The 23330-nt window shown below is 46.7% G+C and overlaps 1 protein-coding gene across 1 annotated transcript; it reads left to right on the forward strand.

The window, feature by feature from the left end:
* Window positions 1–98: 98 nt before the first annotated feature.
* Window positions 99–20756, forward strand: LOC144162652 (R3H domain-containing protein 4-like). The gene is made up of 6 exons (XM_077693276.1): window positions 99–313; window positions 6930–7099; window positions 10214–10338; window positions 13945–14106; window positions 17952–18093; window positions 20325–20756. Exons 1-6 carry the CDS (start codon window positions 240–242, stop codon window positions 20453–20455), a joined length of 804 nt encoding a protein of 267 aa, XP_077549402.1. The 5' UTR covers window positions 99–239; the 3' UTR covers window positions 20456–20756.
* The last annotated feature ends 2574 nt before the right edge of the window (window positions 20757–23330 follow it).

The raw sequence follows: 23330 nt of genomic DNA on the forward strand, positions 1-23330 counted from the left end.
ATAAAGAAAGCGACCGTAGCGCCTCTGGCGCCTCCTCTCAAAAGGCACCGACCGTCGAAATAACACCATCCGTTCCTTGCACGTCGTGCTGTCATTCTTTTAGCATTTTAGTACTTGTTGCTGTAAGGGAGGGCGTCCTTCGCTGTGTTGCGCTGTGCTTGCTGCTTCATCGTTGAGCGCATTTTGCAGACTTTGCAGAGCGCATTTTCTGTTCGTCTCCTGTTCACCGATTTAGTGCCATGGGAGTTATTCGTCACGGTGCAAACGCGAAAGACCCTTTCACTGGGACCAGCGGCCGTGACGTCCTTGAGGGGTGAGTGGCGGTATCGCGCGATCTCGCCAGCTGAGCAGCTCCACTGCGATCACTGCGCGAAAGTGTTGCTATGGCGCGCGGAACCCGCGATCGAAGGCGAATACAGCCAGCTGCCTGCAAAGATGCGTTTTGCTTTGCTGATCACGCGTACATAGGTAACACGCCACCAGAGATCAGAGTCGCCCTGTGCACGTGAACAGCTCGTGAAGCGCTCTTCGCCAAAGCATAACACAAAAAATATCACAGTGGTCCCATGGTCCGATCAAGCGAAAGCGCGCATTGGTCAACCTGAGCGTGTGACCGTGGCGCTCAGTTAGCTTTAGCCTTAAAAGCCGCGAAAATTCTGTGAATTATGCTTTGGAGAAGTCTGGGCTGCACAAACTCATTATGGTGTTTCTGTACGGAGAACCAGACCGCTGTGGAACTAGTTTATCGCTGTCACAAAGTGAGAGTGTTTTGCTGATACAGTCGCGAGGAAAAGTTTACGAACTACTGTAACGAAGCTCAAAAGGAAGCACTGTGCAACACGGCGGCTTGTTGACGAGACCCGCGAAGTCCCTTGAACCGACTTTTTTTTTTTTTGGCGCGAGACTCGTTCTAGCCGCATACTTGCACAATACGCTGCGCACAGCGCGCGAACGCGTTATGCAAACTCGCCTTCGTTGTGTTGGGTCTGGCATGTTTTGCAGTTGTGCTGGCATCTTTGCCAGGGAAATGACTCGACATGTGCCTCCAGCTTTCGTATTGTTGTGATTTGCATCTTGGGATATTATTTGTAAAGTTATAACTAATCAAAAGTAATTAGAGCACCGAAAAAAAAATATTCTTGTCACTGTATACGCGAGGATGACCAACGGCGTGATACAATCATTGTGTAGAATGCTCTGTAATTTTTGTATTCTTGCTACATGTTCGCTGGTGTTCGTAATTGAGCCTTAGAAAATGTTAAAATACTATGGGAAGAGCTAACAAGGTGTATAGTGCGAGGACAATTGTAGGTGGTAATGTTGAAATTACCAGTGCCTGGAAGACAATATACCGCTCGCAGCAGCAGTAGTCATTTAGTAACACAGACACTGCAAAAAATGTGAACGCTGTGTCTAAAGGTACGTCGGACGTATCCCGACCTCAGCGGCTAAAGATACGTCGGACGTATGCCGATCTCAGAATCTAAAGGTACGTCAGACGTACCCCGGTAGCGAGAGGCTAAAGATACGTCCGACGTACGCCAACCTCGAAAATACTATGGGACGTCGCACTAAAGTCCGTGCTCCGATGAAGGGACTTTACGTCGGACGTGCCGAATACCCAGACGCTAAAGAAAGGTACGGCGGACTTAGCCGGCGGATGACAGTACAGGCTGGTCGGACGCACCCGCAGGCCTCAGATGTATTCTGAGGTTGTGCTATGAGGTTCTCTCTGGAAATGCAAATCTGGTGCCACGGAGGAAGAGCCTCTCGTGCGATTCACACTGAATGAGATTGTCATAATGCAGGGGTGCCTAATGTAGCAAAATTTACCACTGGGATATCGGTCGCACGATTGTTCATCTTGGTGGCCCTCTGTTATGCCGCACAATGCTGCCTGGCTTCGTGGCGACGAGACACTGCCTTGGACTTGGGATCTGAAGTCCTAGGTTCGAATCCTCCTGCCCCAGTCTTTTTTTTCTTTCATCGAGTCTGTGCTTCCTTGACCCAAGCCGGTCGTGCCTTGACCAGCCAAAAGCAGTGTTTTGCAGCGGCACAACCCACGACCGTGAAAAATTCACTCTATGCGCACTGCAATTCTTTAACTTTTTCTTGCTCTTTCGTAATGAGTTTATGATGAGCCTGTCCTACGATTACTCCTTAGCGGGATGACTGGCTGGCTGAATTCCAGCAATTTAAACCGCATTTTGTTCACGCTGTGTGTACTGCGGTACCAATCAGCCTTCAATAGTCGAGTGATTGGTGCAGTGTTTCATATAATGAAAGCAGCCAGCGTAATACCACTGCAGTCCATCATCTAAAAATGATGCAAAAATGCGTAGCAATGTCGGTTATCCTTGTTTAAAAAAAATTACGCCCGTCTTCCTGCAAGGGAACCCTGATGTGATGCGACGCATCAGGGGGGAGCGTTTGAACTGACGCTGGTATTCGATTGCGTCAGTCCACTCGCTGAAGGGACTGTAGCTTCCATCACGTCTTCATCGGAAGATCTTGCACGGAGGTATCGTCAAGCAAAGTCAAGTCAAGTGCGAGAGCGAGCGCTGGACTGGTCCGGCGCCGTGCGCTCCCCCACTTATATTCCCGCTTTTGAAAGGAGAGGAGCCGGGGGGGAGAGTCGCGTGCATGCGCGCACATGCGCACACCCAGAGCAGCGAAGCGCACACGCGCAGCTGTTGTTATAATAATGAGATGGAGTGAGAGTGCGCACACATGCGCTCACCCAGAGCAGCGAAGCGCACACGCGCAACTGTTGTTATGATAATGAGACGGGGTGAGAGTGTTGCGCACAGCTGTCAGAGAGAAGAACGGAGGAGAGTTGTGCATGTGCAGTGAGAGTGCGGACAACGCTGCGATGACGACAACGCCAATGGAGGGACATGCCTGCAAGCAAGAGATGCGTCGCATCTAAAAAAGCTTGGGAAGGAGGATTTGAACCTAGGACTTCAGATCCCAAGTCCAAGGCAGTGTCTCGTCGCGACGAAGCCAGGCAGCATTGCGCCGCGTAACAGAGGGTCAACAAGATGAACAATCGTGCAACCAATATCCCAGTGGTAAATTTCCTACATTAGGCACCCCTTCATTATGACAATCTCGTGCATGAGACAACACGAGAGGCTCTTCCTCCGTGGCACTGGATTTGCATTTCGGAACCTCAAAGCAAAACCTCAGAATACATCTGCTGCCTGTGGGTGTGTCCGACTAGCCTGTACTGTCATCCACCGGCTAAGTCCGCCGTACCTTTCTTTAGCCTCTGGGTATTGGGCACGTTCGACATATCGTAATATTTTCGGGGTCGGCGTACGTCGGACGTATCTTTAGCCTCTCGCTATCGGGGTAAGTCCGACGTACCTTTAGATTCTGAGATCGGCATACGCCCGACGTATCTTTAGCCGCTGGGGTTGGGATACGTCCAACGTACCTTTAGACACAGCGAAATGCCGAAAGCCGTTACCAGTGCTTCATGCAGTTCTCTGCAGCACCTTTTGGGACATCACAAATCGTGAATGGTGAAATAAAATCAGCAGAAGTCGTTTGGGTGTTCTTAAGGAGAGGAACTCAGAGTTTTTTTTTTTGCTGAACAGTGAAGACACTGATTTCAGTAAATGGGCTGTCTACCCATAGTAAGGTTTAAACGGAAGGATGCAGTGGGCAGCAGGGGAGGCAGAATACTTTGTGGTGGTGTTCGTTAAGAATAATGTGGGGTCGACCACTGGATTTAGGTGGTGTCGAATATGACTGGTTGGAAGTCTATTGGAGAAGCTTGCGTCCTCTTGACGATGGTGATGACTAGATGCCGGATGTTTAGGCAAGAAAAAAGTGCATTTTAGGTGCCTGAAAGGGGCAGGCGAAACAACATTTTAGGCCTCCAAGGTCGAAAATATAGGCACGATACATTTTTACATGAATCGAAATAACTTCAAACCAAGACGTGCTTGGCCTGTATCTATGACAGGAAAAACAAAAATGTTATTGTTTATGATGGTACAAAGGCACACCAACAGTTGAACATAGCCGTTCAAATGTTTGATGAAACTGCTGAACAAATGACGATCAATTGTCTTAAATTCAACAAGTGTACTGCTTTCACCTGTTGCTGTCGCTTGCCCGAGCGTCGCATACAGTGACGGAGAACTTTATTTGGACCTGGAAGTAGTCATAATTAACTGCTGGGTGGGCTACTCCCACATCGGAACCGGAAGGCCAAGCCTTACAGCCACGTTGCGAGTCCATTGTTTAAATAGACATAAAAAAAGAATACTCGATTGCTGGAAATACTGTTTTAAAAAAGTGCTACTTTGTGTTTGTCTGACGCGGTTAATGAAATTAAGACACGACAAAAACAGAGACAAATAATGAACAGAAGAGAGGCAGGGATTTATTACAATTTAACATGTTCTTATACACAAAGACTGTTAGGTTCAAGCATTTCTCGTAGATATTATCCACATTGTCCAAGCAAGACTTCTGAACACTGCCAAATGCACTTCCACACACTTGAAGAACGTTTTTGAAAAGGTGTTTAGCAGCCAAACAGATTTTTGATGGAAAAGTGCATTTTAGAGCATGTCAACAGTGTGAATTTCAAAATGCAAGGAAATGCAGCTGCGCAGTGCTGTTTTACCATTGGCTCTTCAATATAGGAGTGATCTGCTAACGAAAGAGTGTTCAATGCTCAACCGTTGTCGTTGAAAATTGAGTTGGATTGGAGGCTGCTTCAAGAAACAAGAATGCGACGGCACGTTTGAAGAAATCTGTTGCGTAGTTACGAATCACTGTGAAAATCGTGGAAGCAATACCAAAGTACACGATCTCCAGGTTTTTACTCAAGGCTGTGCCTCTCGTCACTGAGGATAAGTGTTCCATTTCACTGTTGCTAGCTCTTGTTTTCCAGAAGTTGGTTAAACAAGAGGACTAAGTCGAACACCATAAATATCAGAACACTAAATTTTGCCCAGTATCATGAATAACAATATCAAACAGCACTCGAAAACGAAACTTGAGGCTAAGTGGTGTTCGTGTAGGCCCAGATTTTGGGAAATGGGCACGTATAGGCATTTGTAAGCATTTAGGCACAAATGCCAAAATCGACATTTCTAGGCACTATAAAGACACCACAGAAGCCCTTCTTAAATTCAAGGCTCATGCATCAAAATGGCGCGATAGGAGCACGAGGAACAAAATAGGCACTTGCCTAAAATCCGGTCTTTAGTGATGACAAAAGTTGTTCAGAAATTTACCATCCCGTCCTAAAGAAAGTTGAGAAAAGTGTGAAAGCTTTCCAACATAAAAAGTGTGTAAAAAGCTTCACTAAAAGCGCATCCTATCGATCGTCAAACCTTCAGCCCCAAATCGTAAACGAAGAACAAACCAGAGCGATGACTTCTTGCGCACTAAATGAACACATCTACGAAGAATCTACATGTATACCGACATGTGGTTGACGAGATAAAGCTTTTCTATTGTACTCCTCCTTCATAATTGGTGTGTGTTGTCTTATCTAGAACCGTTCCTTTTTTTACGATTTATAAGTAACTGTTTTCAGTTAATGGAAGCCCGGTTCCACGCGCGCGCCGTGTGTCTAGAGATCTGATCAAAGCTTTTCGGTCGATCAACGGGTAAATGGGGAAATGCGTTAGTTTTTTTACAGGACGCCATCGGTCCCACTGACAAAGCTTTCGCTTTAATGTGCATCAGTTGCGAAACTCAACTCCCCGTAGGCCTCATGTATCAAAAAACTGCGGTTGGCTCCTTGCACTGGGGGCAAACCATTGGCAAACGGGGGCAACTAGAGTTCCTCTATATAGCTCCTGTAGGGAGGGTGCTATATAAAGGAACTCCAGGGGCAACGCTCTGGGGGCAACCAGAGCCTTCTGGGGCAGCCAGATGCCATCTGTCCACAGAAAAACTCAGCTGCTTGTGGCTGCTGCTGCCACTAGCTGCAGACGAAATGCACCGAAAATATTTCCAAGCGTTGCATAAATTATAGTCTCCCAACTTGAAAAGCAAGTTTTATTTCCTACTTTCTTCTTACGAAACATTCACTATTTTCACTTTGATAATTTTTACTTATAGTATTCACTTCGATAAACATTCACTTATTAAAAGTTATTGTTTATCGAAGTTCCACTTTGATAAAAATTCACTTGTTCAAAGTGAATGTTTATCAAAGTGCAGTTTTTGTCCCCTAGATGTCGCACCAACACACTTTCCCCTCAATTACAACTATAGAGGCTAGAAAGGTTTTAAATTGCAACGAACCAGGGGCGCTTGCACGTCCCAGATTCTCAATAGGAGTTTCGCTGTAGGTGTATATTGACGAACTCTGGGTGACAATAAATTTAAAGAATAAATGAACATAATAAATGATAATAATAATAAATGATGATAAGAAATGAACATGACCAAACAGGCTACCTCTCCACCACAGATGTTAAAAGGACAGCCAGCCACTTCTTGTGGAGTGCATGACCCCCAGCTCATACGAAAGCTATTGCTTTAATAGTGGAGTAACCAAAAGGAATAGTTAAATAAATTGGCAGAAATTATTCTAATTTGAAAACAATAAACTTTCTGAAATCTAAAAGACGATTCCATGCCGTGTTTAAACGTGACACTACCGTACGTAAACATGCAGCTCCGTGGGTTTTGATGCGAGAATCAAAAACTGCAGAAATGAATAGGAAGATGTTTTAAATGTCTCTCTTCGTCTCGTGTACAGTTAGCAGTTTGTCGCCGCACGGCTCACTGTTATGGTTTTTGACAAGCATTCGCTTAAGGCTGGTAGCTCCCTATCAGGGAAGCCAATTCGGTTCAGGGTGCTTTATTAAGTGATACCCTTCCACAAAAATCGGTCAGCTGTCCCTTTAAGCCCAAGTTTCAGTTTCAGGATGAACTTTGTTCCCCTACAGGCTGGACAGCCACGATGAAGGGGACGAGGCCGTGCCACTCCACTACCCATCGGGCCTGGAACCGCGGCGACGGGCTTTGCGCCGCTCCGCTCCCGCCTGCGCCGACGTTGTCGGCCTGAGCGCTCGAGGGAAGCACCGGTCCTCCAAGAAAGTCCGCCGCCTTGACAACGGTGCGTCTCGTGTGGCACACGACTCTGGTGGGCTGGCTGCTTTGGGGTGTGGAAAGAAGGGCATGAGTTAGAAACGGGAACTGGTGCATTTTATCCTGACGCCCGTAGATGGAGCCACTCATTCCTGTTCATTTAACAGGCAGATGTTGCAGGGTCGGAGATTTGGGTCAGGTGTGTGCTTGAACACATAATGCGTAGATTTTGTCTTATGTTGCATTGAGAGGGAAGACACCTTCTGTCAAATGAAGGGGGTTCGTAGAAAAGGACCATTGATCTGATGGAGGGATGCAATAGGACAATTCGAAGGCAAAGACTAGACTGGGGTATTGAAAATCAAAAAATGACTCAACGTCAATGGGAGAAGCTTTCTTTGTCGGGGGAATTCTCAGTTTTGTTTATTTTATGTCCATTTTTAATGTGCCTGTTTTGAGCAAGCCCGGGTGGGCTGAAAGCAGATGGCCATATGGAATGCAGCTCGTCCATTGGCCTCACAAGAGTGGCACTGTCATGGCTGAAATGGACGCAGAATGAACATTTTCGAAATGGACACAACTCAGAATTCCGCCCTAGCAGTGGACACCAGTACTATGATGCTGCTGATGCTGAAGGAGGGCTTTAGCTGGTCATGTTTGTGCAAGCAATGCAAGAAAGTGCACATGGCTGGAATTCTTGAAAGCCCCGTGGGCAGCCCACTTCCCCCAAAACAAAGGCAGGAGATTGTACTCTCTTCTGCATTTTTTCGCACACACGTGGCTTTTCTTGGTCGGCGACGACATGCTCTTCAGAAGGGAAAAGGTGTGGGCGTGTTGGTTCATAGTCATACAGAAAACGACCAGCCGGCTGCCCATTGTAAAAAACGTGTCTCGGGAAACCCGTGTCATCCTCTGTATGGCCAAACAACCGTCTTGTATTTTCACCGCTCGGGCCTGACAAGAGAAATAGTGGAAGCCGTCTGTAGCCTTATCGAAACTTGAATTAGATTTCTTGTCGTAGGCGGTACGTCACTGTTTTTCTTGTTTCGCCCATCGTTTTGATGTCCCTTTCCTTCTTCCTCTCTTCATGCTAGCCAGACGTGTTTAAAAGCGCTGGTTCTGCAATAAACTTTTTGTTGAAAGTTTAGTGCTTGTCCCATGCATGCCTTGTCCTGTGTTTTTTTTGCAGCGCTTGTTTTCTGTGTGGCTACGACATCACACTGAAAAGCTAGTGCAAGGCTGGAGAAGGCTTTGGAGCTTCTCGAAGTGAGGGAGGAGTACAAGGAGTGTGAAGGGCCAGGGAGACACTTCACAGCTAGGCCAAAAACTTGCTGCATTACTGGAAGGTCAACAAAATGCCCCTCCTAAAAGGAATTGGTCAGAACAGAAAATGGGACGATATTTTATGGGTCTCTTTATAAACGTGCATCCACGCGCACACACTCACTCCAGCTCCGAAGGAGCGGATAATCTTTGTCAAGGACAGGGATTGTGGCTCTCCACATTCTGGTACATGATGCATCGTCATGGTGATACGGGTTATGGCGTCGGCCTTCAAGGACAATGACATGCAGTCTTAATTCACTGTCTGCTTATCCCCTTCTCAGCCCCTTAATAAGGAGCTTCTTATTTAGATTCTAACCTGAAGAACTGAGTGTCCAACCTCTGACACCTTGGGGAGCGGGGTTCTATTTCTTATTACGCTCCTCTGCGTACCAGGACCGGCTCATTTACCAGTTAGCGAGGAGCGAGCCATTGTGATGACGATGTTCACCATAATGTACAAATGGACAGACATTTTCTGAAATTGGCCATGAAGACAAAATACTAAACTGTGTTCTGTTTGAAAAATCTAGACTTTGGCAGCTCCGTGAGCTCCATTCCAGCAGCAGAAGACGTTCTTTTAACCGAGAAGATTCAAGAAATATTCAACAGCTTTCAAATTTCATGCCACAGTGATGTAATATGGGAACGAGTGACGTGTTATTGACCGGCACTTAAAAATGCTTTCATCAGTGTGTTAATTGCGTCTTAGCATTCAAGTGATACGATAAAGTAAAGCTAAAATCTCCCGGTCACGTGTCTTAGCAGTGTGTTAGTTCAACGGCCGCCAATCGCACAGACGAGATTCTGTGACGTCGTAAAAAAATTGCCGGGAAGCGACTTGGGAGTTGCCACTGCTTCACATGTTTTCCTGAATATCTTCGTCGTATCTTTGAAGCTTGCGATAAAAGTTCTCTTGTTATCAGGACGAAACAGCGTTTAAAAAAAAAACTGAGCTTGTATTTTGTCTTCATGGCCTTTGAGGGTCAGGCGTACGTTATGGGGAACGTGGAGTCAGTGAAAATAAGGCCACTCCCACATGGTTCACGCATTGTTGCCTTGTCAAAGTGTTCTCGAGTAAGCAATATTTTGGCACTAAGCTAACTCTGTCACTACAAAAACCGGCTGACAACCAGCGTGTGCTCTTGGTAATGAGATACGAGGCAAAAACTTTGTGTGTTACTAAGTTCCTTGGAAAAAACAAACAAAAAAAAAAAGCCACTTAGGTTGGCTCAGCGAGCAATGAAAAGAAGAATGGTGGGAGGCAACACTCAGAGATAAGAAAGCAGAAGCATGGATTAGGCAGCAAACTCGTGTAGTTCAAATTAAGCCAGAGAAGTTGGTTTAAGCCAGTCGCCTAGAGCACACGACGGAGAACAAGTGGATTATTATTCATTTAGCAGAATGGTTGCCAAGGTAGGGCAAATGGAAATGAGAGAAGAACTCGGTGGAGGGGTGAATAAAGGAAATTCTTCAGCAAAGAGTGAGCATTTTCAAGTCATGAGGGTGTAAAACTGTGAAGCTACACCTTTGTGAGGCGTGAGGCTGAGGGTGTAAACTCTGAGGGTGTAAAACTGAGGGTGTAAAACTCTGAGGGCTCCGGATTAATGTCAGCCCCCCTGGGGATCTTTAACGTGTGCTGAAATCTTGGAACACGGGCGTTACTGCTTTTCGCCTCCATCTGGAAATTGGCCACTGTGGCTGGGATGGAACTTAAGCAAAGAGTGGACTTGGCAAGCTCAGCAGTGGGCACAGAAACGATGACGGTGGCGGTGGGAGGCAGCAGCCATGTGGGGGTGTGCCCTGTGGCCCTGTGCAGTGCGCTTCCTGCACACCCTGGCGGAAGAGGCGGAGGAGGATGTGGGCGAGCTCAGCATCCACGACTTTGTCCACCAGTCGGTGTCCTCCTTCTCCCGCCTCCTGGCCGACCCCGGAAACCATCAGGTGGCGTGGCGCCCGCACCTTCTCTGGCGACCCAGTGATGACGCGTTGTTCTTTTGATTAAAAATACAGTACATGTCTGCTTGCTTTTGCAGCAGCAAATGAAAGAATAAGCCATAAAAAACAAGGAGTGTGCTCAGAACCGCCTCATGCCAGTGCTCCGTATTCAAAAGTAACGAAAGGTTCCACTCATTGCGCGAGCAGTGGAACACTGCAAAAATGAACAGGTATAAACATGAATCGGTCTGCTGACTTAAAGGAGCCATGAAGAAAAAATACAACTTCGTGTAGTTTGAAAGAACCAGGATTCAGTATCTCACTCAGCTCCATTAGAGCCACAAAAGATGTTTTCTAACGAAAAAAAAAAAGCAAGATGTATTTAAACACTTTCAAATTTTGCGCCACAGTGACGTGTTATGAGCAAGAGTGACGTCATACGGGCCAACAATAAAACACAATTTTCAGTGCGTTAACTGCACGTTAGCATTCAAGTGATGCGGTCAAATGGAACTAGAGGCCCCATTACGGACGTCCAGTCACGTGTCGTCGCGACAGGTCAGTTAGGCGGCCGCCAATCGCACAAACAAGGTTCCGTGACGTCATTGAAAAGTTGCGGGAAATTGGCTAGGGGGTCGCGACTGCTTCACACGTTTTCTTTCACATCTCCGTTATTTGTTCGAAGATTGCGATGATATTGGTATCATTGTTATCGGGACTAAGCAGTCTTTCTAATAAACCCAACTTGTATTTTGTCTTCATGGCTCCTTTAAAGTTCTATGATGCTTGGCCTTGCATTGAGGGAATGCCAGGCAGTGTCCACAATGTTAAGTCAGTGAAGCTGGGCTGGCTTTTTGTTTCCAATCTCAGGAGAAAATTTGTCCTTCGTCTTGCTCTCTTTGAGAGCGCGTGCCTCCTGTGCAGTGTGAGGTGCTGGATTCTCTCTTGTTTCGCTTTGTAAAATGCATCATGAACTTGGACAATTACGAATGCATTCACAATGTTATTTGAGGGAAAACGTTTGTTTTTGCGGAACTTATTGCTATCGCCCAAAAGGGAGCAAATCAAAGTGGCGATAAAGCAAGGCTTGCACAAGAATTGCGTTTGCTTACTGAAAGGGAAGGTTGAGTGTGCAACAAGTTCACACAAACCAACCAGGTGTCTTCTTGTTGGAGAGGCTAAAAAATTTAGGCGTTTAGGTTGAGTATGAACAGAATGGATAAATTCGGGTGTTTACCTTAGCTTGTGATAGGACGAAATGTACTCCAAAAGAGGTATAGTGCTTCGTCACAAGTACAGTGAAACTTTGACAATCCACACGGGATGAGGACTGAAAATAATTGGTCAAAAAATAAAAATGTGGGGAAAATTCGCACTTTTAATGTTATTGGATCTATTGAGAGTCCTGTATGCTTTGTGAGACCACTTTAAGGGGGGGCTACATTGGCCACATCGTTGAAGTATTGGCAACGTATGGGTACGAGCTAGTTGGTACTCTGTTGTTACTCCTTAAAGCGCAGTAAAGAACACAAAGGACCAGGGAGACAAGGACCAGTGCTGGTCCTTGTCTCCCTTATCCTTTGTGTTCTTTACTGCGCTTTAAAGGAGTAACAATTGAGTGTTGGGACTAATAAAACGCAGAAACCTTCGGAAAGCATGGGCCAATAGAGATCTGTGGGCATGTGCTGCTGTGTAGCACTCTGTGAGTACTGGGACTTGCACAAAACGAGAAAGGCTGTGTCTGTAGTGTCGTCCAATGGTACTATAAGCACTTCACTAAAGCGATCGCCAGTGGCGTCTCGCAAGAAAATGCCGCATCTGGCACCACTTTAATGTAACGTAACATAACCTAACCTAACTAACCTAGCGAACTGAAAGAAATCATTTGAAACATGAAAAATTAGCCTAAGCCATGAAAATTATCATTGAAACCAAGGATGTAAAACAAAATAAATAAAGGAGGCATGAACCGGACTCGAACCACCACCCTTGGTATCAGGAAGCCAAGGCAGAACCGCTCCACCACAATGGCAGACACTTTGCCCAGTGCCAGCCTATAGTCTTAAGAATTCTACTGTTGTTGGACGGCACTCCAGAGACTGTGAACGAAAAAACCCAGGGCTTAGTGTTATTGGCCGCACCGCTGCGGATATATGCTATTCCCCTTTTTTAGGCTTAACATTGGGAAGTCGTAATGTTGAACCTGACGATATGCCAAGCAGTGCTAGCAAAATCCCAATTATAATAATTCAATTCACATTATTTGCAATTTTGTTGCTTTGAGCAGCTTAGCACCCTAATTTCCTCATCATAGAAAGGACAGCATTTCACTCTTTAGCCTTGGCAGCATTCCCTGCTATGTATGAAATGGAATATACATTGCAGAGCTTTACCTTAGGTCTAACTACAGGTAGCCGCATACCTGTATCCTCCCCACTGTCTCTGTGGTGCAAGTGTGGAATGAAAAATACTGGGGGCATGCAGTGGACAGCCCTACTCCGAGGCTTTGTTCTATTCTGTACCTCGATTATTCTTTTGGGGCCTGCACAAACAAAACGAAGAATCTCAAGGTGTTGTGAGCTGTGTGCCGTTATTGCGGTATTACGAACGTGTTATAATTACAGGAAGACATCTTAAATGTAGTTGACCATGACAAATTGTTGACACCAGTTTGATTAATCGAGCCATTAAGGTTTGGAAAAATTGAATTATCGCGTTTCATGGTACAAAGAAGGAAACTGTTGTCAGGGCAACAATGACACATAGTTTCATGTCATGGAAATAAAGTGTAAATAGAAATCAGTTTAGTTTTTTTTTCTTTCACTCAGTTAACCAGTTACTGATTGATTCACATTTATACTTGGTTATCTCTTTACTGTTCACACCCCAGAAAAATTCAAAGTGACACATGGGCCGTGAGGTACGACATAGTGAAGGGAGGTTCAAGGGTTAATTGAGACCACTCGGCGATCTGTCATGGGCTTCAAAACCTCTTATACATCCCACTTTTGCTTCCATTACGAGAATGGCCACCACAGCTGGGAGTTGATTTTTAGCCACTGAGCCATCATGGTGGGTACACCATAAGTGTTGGCCCATGACGTCAGTCTCTTATTAAAACAAGTGTAGTTTACCGTGGAACTGGATGGGAGGCCTCTGCTGTACTTGTTGCGAAAATAGGGGTTAGGTGAGGGTAGGCAAGGGAGGTTCAAGGGTTAATTGAGCCATTCCCGTTCACTCGTTCCCGTTTACTCGTTACCCGTTCCCGTTTACTCATTCCTGTTTACTAATTCCCGTTTACTCGTTCCCATTTACTCGTTCCCGTTCCCCGTTTACTCGTTACTGCACTGTATTCTGCATCTGTGAGGCGTATCACGTGGCACCCTGAACGGTGCTCGTTTCCTTCGTCAGGACACCAGACTGGCCCATCCGCGCTACAATACCTGCCACCAGCTCCTTTCTCTTTCCAGCTTTCCCGGGTAAGCTTTCTCGGGTAAGCGTATGCAAACGGAGGCGCACTGTCCCTGGGACGGACGGAGCTCCGCTGGAACTGTGTGCCCGACCAGGTGCTTTGCCGGCCGTTAGTTGTGAAGCACGCTGACCTTGACGCAGGTCTGGGATTTGGTCCTCGACTGTGGGGGACTGGAGGAAGACGAAGCGGAGGTTGTCGTCGTGACCAGGCCCAACGACGGCGGCTGCCCGCTGCCTGCTTCGGACTTCCAGAGGCTGGACGCAGCGCTGAGGAGCGTCTTGCGCAAGCAGCGGGTGCCCTTGGTGAGCGATTGCTGGCACCGTTTTGATTGTGGGGAGGGGATGAAGAGAGCCTTCTTAAAGGAGCACTGACACCAATTTTCGGCGTTAATATTATTGCACAGTTCGCTTCCTTTACTCAACAGCATACCCTGGCTGAAATATGAGCGGCCTGTGACGCGAATAACATAGTTCAATTGGATCTCGTTTATCGCACCGACGGAACAGCACGCGGAGCGGCATTCAGCAAATGGACATCAGCGTGACATCACCCCGTGAAAGCCAAAAGAAGTGACGCGACAGTGCTCGTCAAAAACTCGTGACGTCACTTCACGCGTGCGGCCCCACGAGCGGCAAGCGGGCACTGGCGCATTCACAAACGGGTGCACGTAGCCAGAGCTAGAGGCATAACCGCTGCCCAGAAAGGCACTGTTGGCAAAAATAAAGTTCCATACACGGGAAAGGAAGCGATAACATAGCCCGGAATCGCAATAGAAGTCGCCATCAGGACTTTTATTGAAAGCGGTCATCGAATTTCCACCGCAATGGTAGGCCTAGCACCTTCAGGCAGCTCAGCCATTCAGCTCCGGCGGCAGCGCGGTCGAAACAACGCCCCCACCGGTCTCCCCAGTGTTTTGACGTCCGCATTAATCGGTGAGGTCAAGCCGGGATTCTGTCATATGCACTTTTCGGGATTAAAGCGCGGGAATTTGAAACAAACAATTTTCAGGCCATTCAGTGTAATTAATTATCGCGCACTGAAGTATTTAAAGTGCTGTTTCAGGTTCGCCAGACCATTAAGCATCGATAAAAGCAATAAAAGTGGAACAATAAATTTTCATTTCAGTACTCCTTTAAGGCAGAAGGCTACACGAAAAACCACTTCTATTGATGTTGGTGCTACTGAAAATTTCTGCCACTTTAAAGATTAATTCAAAGCGCACTTGAGTTTGTATAGGTATTGAACTCGGGTCGCCAAAGTGGGAGGCGAACGTGTTACCGCCGCGCTATCTCAGCATGCTGCAAGTGGCAGAGCAAGGGTTGGCCTAGTGCGGGCGCCACTGGCATCATGTCACGTGATTGGTCAACTTGACAGCGCGTGAGTTTAGAACGACCCAGGCACGGAGAACTCTGATTCTGAGGGAGCTGTGGCGTGAAGTGCCGCCAGCCTGCCTGTCGAAGTAGTTAGCGCCAAATGCGAAGAAACAAAGGTGGAGAGATGCAGGTACGATGTGGCAGTAGGAACAAGTCTATGAAAGTATTGCCAGGGAAGGCACGATGCTTTTGCCTTCAAAGCACAAAACCAAACTTACTGCGTCGAGGAATTTTGCCTCTTGGCTTGCCCACGTTCGTCGGCCCCAGTTATCTCGAATGGCACTGTTGTAGCAAAGTACCACAGACATCTACCTCTGATACCGCTGCAAGTGCTGCACGATGACAGGGCCTACCTATCAGAGCAACTTGTTTTTTTTTTTTGCAAATGTCGAGAAGTGTGCTAGGAAGTTTGTGCTTTGGTTGTGCTCTTTCCAGGGTGAAAAGAGTCAAAAAACACTTTTATGCACTGTATACTCTACACATGGGCTATGAGGCCAGGAATTTGAACCCCCCAAACCGCTTTTTTTTTTTCTTTCAGAGCCCCATTTAGAAACACAAAAAGTCAAATACATTGGCTTGCCTTCCGGCAATTTTAGTAGCCAGCCGTGGCCAGAAAGATATAAAAAAAATCTCACCATCTGCACGGAGTGAACGATGGTGAGAGGGGCAAAGCTAAAATGCTTATCGGTATAACCATGAAACATTCGCCCACACATCATATAAAGACTCGACACGTCAAGCTTTCCACCGCTCTGTTGACGAGCCCGTCAACGATGTCGATGTTTGTGTTGTTTGGGACGATGAGAATCTCCATGGATAAGTTGGCGAATTCAGTGTGTGACATTTTAGCCACCTTGGCCGTCACCTTCTGCAGAGCGTCTTGTGTCGCGTACCCCCGGTACGTGTCTTGAGCTCGCAGGCAACAAACGACCTCTTCTTCCTCTCCTCCTTGTTGGGTAGCAACAAACGAACGTTTTGACCTTTTCGGCCAATTTTCGGTTGGCCAATCGCTAGGGGTATCCTGCCACAGTCATCATCATTCCGCCGTGTACGGTCGGGACAGGGCTCGAGCAAAAGGAGCTTCGCCCCTAAAAAATGGCAGCATCTCCACTCCGTGGATGATGGCGAGGGTGCAGAGTTTGGAGACTCGAAATGACATCCAGGTTGCGCCCCGAGTGACATCCAGTTTGCGCCCTGACCATCATTCAATTTGAGCCGCGACTTGCACCTTGATTATTCCCTAAATGAAACTGCAACTCACGGCTCAAATCGAATTTCGCTTTATTTTCGCTTGATGGTGGTGTGCACGGACGGGACATTGGGAGGTCCTAAGGCACTACACACCGTTACAGGCGAGGGGGTAAGCCATTTGACTCTCGGGTACTGACTCACGGTCGTAGCCCAGTGGGTAAGACGACTGACACTAACTCTGTCTGGTCTACCAGACACAGGCTCGAATCCTGCCGGCGCCTGTGCGATTTTTTGTGATTGTAAATGCTATGCGCACGGACGCGGACGGACATTGTGCGGTCCTAAGGTGCTCCGCACCTAAAATTCTGCAGAAATTCAGATAATTATCTACTAATGCGTAGCATTTTTACGCCGCTTGTCTGTAGTGTGAGTTTTTATAGTCAAATTTTTTGGTTTTTCTCTATCCTGTCCAATCTCCATTTACGCTATTATAACGATTCAAAGTGGAACATTCGCGAAATCTGCATTATTGTGGAAATGCAGGGTGTTACACGGATCGTGCTTTTCCGTTTTTTTTTATATTTTTCTTATTCCCTCTCATCATCATTCACTTCATGGAGATGGCGGGATTTTTTCGGGAACTTATCGGTACGAAAAGTATGCTCTACTTAAAGGGACACTGAAGTGATTTATAAGCATTGCAGGGTTAACTGCACCAATTTGCGTTGCAATAATGAGACTGGTGCTTGAGAAGTGCGTAGTAGGCGGAGACGAACATTTATCTAGATAAGATGACTAACAAGACGGACGTTACAGTTACAAGTAGAATACGATAATAAACTCTATCCTAAAGACACAAAGTTCTGTGGGGGCGTAGAAAAAGATAACAACAGTTCACAGTTCAGTCTAGAAACCTGCCCGTGATAAATCGCATTGCACGTGGTGGGACACACTCGATGCAGATGCATTGTACAGTTCCGGTTCTCGGCGGATGTCGGTAAATCGGCAGAGGGAACACCACGTCACACAGTTGAAGCTGGCGATTCAATGTGCGGTTGGTGAACAGCTAGTAGACACGGCTGGCACTGCGCAGCCTGGCTGGGTTTTCGGGCGTCCTCACCACGGCTACTGTGCCCTGCACGCAGCCTTCAGAACCCCGGCTCATTCCCGTTCCCATCTTCTTCCTCTTCTCCCGTCACTTTTATGCTCTGCCGGCTATTTTGCCGGTTCACTTGTGGCGAGACCTTGCGTGGGTGATTGTCCACCTTCAGCCATCTCGTATTGACTTCTGGGTTTTCGAAGCCTCTCTGACGCACACACCAGCGCCGTCTTTTACTTCGTCACAGAAGTCAGACGGTATATTAAGTTAGGTTCGAGAACACGGGGGTTAGATTGGCGGCACATCCGTCATTAAATACGAACTTTTTCTGAAAACCTTCACTTTGCGTAAGTGAGTTGAATATGCTACTACTTTGAACCTCCTGGCTATCTTTAAAAGTGCAATTTAAATTCGTACACATTTCGAGCATGTACTAAATTGACCCTGTGGTAAAGCTGAATGGAAGTTTTGCACGCAATTGCAGGGTCCGCTGTGCGTGCTGGAGTCCGAGCTGTGCGTGAGCTTCGAGCGTGAGCCCCTCGGGGAGCAGCACTACCAGCTGTCGAGTAGCTTCGAGCGTCTGCTGCTGCACGCCCTCTGCCAGTACATGAGCCTGCTCGCCTCCAGTGGGTCTCTTTCTGTGCCTGCTGCCAGTGGTCCCCCTCCCCTCACAGAAGGAGTGTGTGGTGTCGTGCTTGGGAAAGGGTTTACGTTTTATCCGTCGAGTAGGACACATCTTCAGCTGCCGCAGAGTTACTCAACATACACCAACCAATTGCGAATCTCCCCATAAGCCCAAGCCCTCCCCCCCCCCTCTTGCACTGGGGCCAAGTAGGGGCAAAGATGGGGGCAAGTTGACTAGCCTGCCATCTGTAGACAGGAAGTTGAAGTAGCACTTGAGCGCTTGTGACTGCTGCTGCTGTAAATCATGAAAGGAAAACGTTGGAAACACTAATTTGGAGAGCAAGCTTTATTTTGTTAAGTGCTGTTGTTAAGTAGATATGTAGCAAAGTTCAGGGGCGGTTCCCTAGGTGCTGTGCCGGTGCACTTTCCCCTCAGCTCCAGTAAGACATCTCCCCTCGTAGACTGGTCTAAATTAATAGAGGCTTGGGGTTGCGTATGGTTGAACCTCACTACAACGAAACGGTGGAAAAATTCGGTTGTAAACAAAATCTGGCCCATAACACCGGAAAAGCAACAAAGAAAGGAAAGAACACACCCACATACGTATTACCCACACCATTGACTGCGTTGTGCAACCTATCAGTCGTCATAAGAAAGGAGTGTCCCACAATTACACACTGTCTATTTCGATAGCAAACCTACCGTAATTATCAAACCTTTTGTTTTTAGCTACGCGCAAAAAGAGATCATTTCAGGGGGGATTGGGCGTGGGGGGAACGGAGCAAAAAAGGAAAACCATGCTCTGTATATACACACGTCAACTGAACTGATTACTTGCAGATGGCTGCTAGACTGTCAGTAGCTCCCCTCAGGCTTATGCCGGGAGCCATGCCTTATCTTATCCCTTTCGACATGGCTGGGCAGTACAACTTCAAATGCCTCTCCTTGGACTAGTTGCTTGTTCAGACATGAAGTAAAAAGGTTGGCACTGTGCGACACAAAAACGTACGACGAACAAAAAGAATGGCAATGACAACTGACGAGGTGAAGCGCAACTTTTGCATTTCACCTCGTCGGTTCTCTCTTTTTTGTTTTTTTTGTTTTGACCATTATACATTTTTGTGTCCAGTGTCCAGCAGCGCTCCTGTATACGTCAACATGTTCAAACACCGACTAGCCCACTTGCACGCTTTGCTGAGTTTGTGCACATTCACGTGCACCAGTTCCAGCAAGCAAAAATGTGGACAGGATAACGGCAATGCATGCTCCGAAGACAAGCAGCTTATGGACGTTCAAAAGTGTCCACACATGGTATGAGGCTAGAAAAGTGAATTCCGATTGTGTGTAGCTTAGCTAATTAAGGTGCCTGCCCACCACAGCCCACCACATCAAAGCGCGCAGTTTTCGTGCTCGACCTAGAGGAAAGTAAAATAGAAGTCTTAGTCGGCAGCTTACACTGTTGCTTAGTTTTCACGTGTCTTTTTGAGAACAGCTAACAAACGTGAGAAGCTCACAGCTCTAGCTCAGAGTCATAGCTTGGTGGTGGTGCCAGGGCAGCTAGAAAAGGTCACGGCAACGCCATCTGGTGATGGCAACGCTAACCAGCGGCCCTCCGGGCCACCTTTAGGACACTACCCTGTAGTCTAGTTGTCAGGTTCGGCCGCTTCTTATTAATGCAGGCGTCAACAGATGGCGCCACTGTCCTGTGTGCCTGACTCTCCCGCTTTCACGAGGCCATCCACAGATGGCATCACCATCGTAGCTGAGGGCTGATGCAGCATGTCCGCTGACATCCACCTGGCTGGGTGGCTCGCTAGGCTCCACCATTCCATGCAAAGCCTAAACGTCATGCTAATTCACTCAATCAGAGCAGTAGGCCTATGTTCTCAGTGAAACTACATAGTGTGGATGCACAAAAAGTTGCAGATGCCTGGTGTCTTGTTTAGTTTTGTCGTAAAATAAATGTTTAAGCCTGGTGCCACCGGGCAGGAATTTCAGTGAAGCCAAAGCAAACACGAAAAGTGGTTGGTTGATGCGAGAGTGTTGTTGCAGTGGCTTACTTCTATGACGAACTGATGGGGAATCAGAAATATTTCGTTGAAGTGTAGGTCGTTGTAGTGGGGGTCAACCGTAATGCATTTGGAACGGGATTTTTACCGGGATGTTCGGAGTTTGAGAAAACAGCCCTCCTCAGGAAAAAAAAAAAAACTTATGCGTGGAATTTTTTCCGCAGGCTACAATGCGGAGGGCAAGCGCTGGACAAGAGTGCGCAATGGCCGGACTGAATTCTGCCGTCCCTCCGAGTCCCTGTCCGCCTACCTAGAGCGCCACTGGGCGCATGGCGCTGCCTCTGCCGCTGTCTGACACCGGATCGGAGCTGTTCCTTCCTTTTTTTCCTTTGCTTAATACATCTCTGTTGTTTTGAATAGCTGTCTTGGCAAGTAGCGTGATAGCTGGGCAAGTTGGTTGGGACTCATTGCGGTATCGTCTACATCTCAGATGGATGGAGTGAGGAGTGCACAGGACAGGCAGTACGCACTACGTCACGTTATCTGCTGTGGACACTGTGCACTTCTTGCTTTGTCTCTCACAGGTCTGCGCTGTTAATCGTACCGTAATGCGTTGACACCGCTCCAGGTGGCAGCACTTGTCTTAATCTCAAGCTGAAGAACACGAGATGCTTCACAGGCCACGGTGTTCACAGGCCACATACTCGAGCCTGTTTTTATGGATTTTTACTGTGCACTGCCAGTGTTATAGTCCCTGGAAATTCGGCTAGTCCGCCGTCCAAGGCCTTAAGTGGGATCCGTTTTGTGATGAAAACCTCGGTGAGACAGCACACCTGTCGACCGCTGCGCTTTCTCGGTGTACTGCCTCTTTTTTGCTACCGGGAAATTTTTGGGAAAACTAAATTATTGTTTTGACAGCTTTTTCTGACATTATTATTTTTTTGCATCCTTTCTTGTGCCTAAATAAGTTTATTTGGGAATTTTAAAACTGTGTACGGCATTGTTGACGCCCCTGATCGTCTGCTCACCGCAGAGTGCAGGCGACCACAACTAAGTGAGGCACGCAAGCAGACAGCGCTAATTCTTCACTTTTAACTCGTAGAAAAAGTATTCAGGCAAGAAAACGTGAGAGCAAATGAATAATTTTACAATGGAAAGTTACTAGAAACAGCGAAGTAATTCTTAAAAGTGCCTCAATGGCAAACATGGCGACTGTGCTGAGAGGGCACTGCGGTCGACCGGTGCTCTGTCTTTCACGCATTTTCATCTTTGCGATGACACACCGTTGCAACGAAAAACTGACTGGAGGGCAGACTAGCCACTTTCTAGGGACCATAGCAGCATGACTGCTTTGCGAAGTGGCGTGTAAACTCATACGACTGTAAGATTGTGGGTTCTACCTGGTAGGCTGCAGTCTGCCATCATCATTAAAGAAGACAACCCCATAGGGGCTGCTTTTTATGCCATTCATCTACTGTACCCTGCTTTTGTAGTCTGCTGTAGCAGTTTAAAAGCTGCAGGTCCTTTCAGCCAATGAGTAAAAAGTGTTGAAGTCTCACTGTATGAGGGCTGTGGATGTAAGTTTCTGGTCAGCCATTTTGTGTGGTTTGTATTCTGACCTGCATCCTCGCTGAATGGACAGGTCATTTTAACATTTTTTTTATAGCTTCTAAAACATTTTAAAACAAAATGTAAAAGAATAAGCAATACTGGTTTTATGGGCGGACTGTGTCCAGTATAATGTAAACTGAAATTTTTTAATTGATCACTGGCATCTCTCGAGCAACTCTGTTTCTTGTAACCTGCACAGTTTATCATGCACTTTCGCTTTGCTTGGTTGGTGTCAGAGGGATTGTTTCTGCCTTGCAACAAAGAAAAGCTTTCTTTCCTTTCTAACATTTCACCCATTTTTGTTGCATCGACAAATCCTGGATTATCCTTTCAAAGATGTCAATGGAAACAGGGATTGAGCGCCTGCATGGCATTCAAGAGATGTATAAATGTGACAAACTGCATTGCAGTATAAAAAAATAGTCACTTGACATTCTTTTTAGCCCTGAAGTACTATGTGCATTGTACATTAGAGGTTGTGATGAATCCTTGCATGAAGTTATGCCAATTTAGGACATAGTATGTGGTTGCAAGAACCTATGACAACTCGCTAACACCAAATACAGTGCTTCAGGTTAAGGCAAACTCTATGGTTGAGGCGAACAACAAACACTCTTGCTCTTTCGTAACGTCCACAATGCACAAAACCTCTGCTTAATTAAAACGAATTTCTGATAATGCGAACGCAACTTCACGGTTCCTTCGAGTTTGTACTGTACTATTGAATGCATGTGTGGGTGGTTTCTGGGGACGTTATTATCTAATGCCAGCTTCTTATTGCCAAATGGACGATGGACTAAGTGTAGTACTGACGTACTGCTTTGAAACCCAGAAAGTGCGAAGTCTCACTTTTTTCCCTCCAGCCATACTCAATTTCTTTTACCAGATTTTGTCCAGCATACTAGACACTGAGACGATGTGGGAACCCCTGAAAATTTGTCTATTCCTGACTGTGGTCACTAAATTTCTGACACCTGATATGTGCACATCGATTAGGAATTAGGACGGACGAAAAGAAAAGCTGAGGTCGGTTAAAATAAAATAATCCATAGTTAATCCAGAGTGTCACGTACACACCTGATGCACACCACCAAGTGACGAAATGAGGGTCATCGGCTAGCATACAGTTGCTATTATTGCCTAGAAAGCTTGCAGCATTTCGTATAGAACCGTATCTTAATGTGAAAGCATTAAGTGATCCATTGAACGGAAAATCCTGCATTGGCATTGGCAACAGCGAAACGACTCCTAGTTTTGAAGGGTTCCATTGTGCAAGGCATTCCCTAGCGTGCACTTAAACTCAGCAGCAGGAAAGGTGGCTGGCTGGCCATGCTAGCAAGCTACAAATGAAGCGAGGGAGTGAAGGAAGGCAATCGGTCAAAAGAAGAAACGGACAGTGAAATCCACCATCGCCACCAACTCGCCCATTACATGGTTGGTGACAGGAATAAACATCAACGCAACAGGCTAGAGAGATATCGAAGCCAAGCCACTTGAAATCAAAACATGGAAACGGGTTGCAAAGCAGAACTTTTGAAGCCGCAAGATGACTAAGCCTTTCCGAAACAATAGCGCAAGCAAAATGTCTCAGGCGTTTAACAGGACATTAATGTTCCTAA

The sequence above is a fragment of the Haemaphysalis longicornis genome, unplaced genomic scaffold (assembly GCF_048455015.1).
Source record: "Haemaphysalis longicornis isolate Haplotype H1 unplaced genomic scaffold, Haemaphysalis longicornis Haplotype H1 scaffold_12, whole genome shotgun sequence".
NCBI classification, from domain to species: domain Eukaryota; kingdom Metazoa; phylum Arthropoda; class Arachnida; order Ixodida; family Ixodidae; genus Haemaphysalis; species Haemaphysalis longicornis.

What these genes read in the sequence shown, in the direction of transcription:
- LOC144162652 (XM_077693276.1), top strand. Translation starts at nt 240, where the DNA reads ATGGGAGTTATTCGTCACGGTGCAAACGCGAAAGACCCTTTCACTGGG. An exon ending in AGTCCGCCGCCTTGACAACG is followed by an intron (nt 7,100 to 10,213) that starts GTGCGTCTCGTG and finishes GGCCCTGTGCAG; the next exon opens with TGCGCTTCCTGCACACCCTG. An exon ending in GCAAGCAGCGGGTGCCCTTG is followed by an intron (nt 14,107 to 17,951) that starts GTGAGCGATTGC and finishes ACGCAATTGCAG; the next exon opens with GGTCCGCTGTGCGTGCTGGA.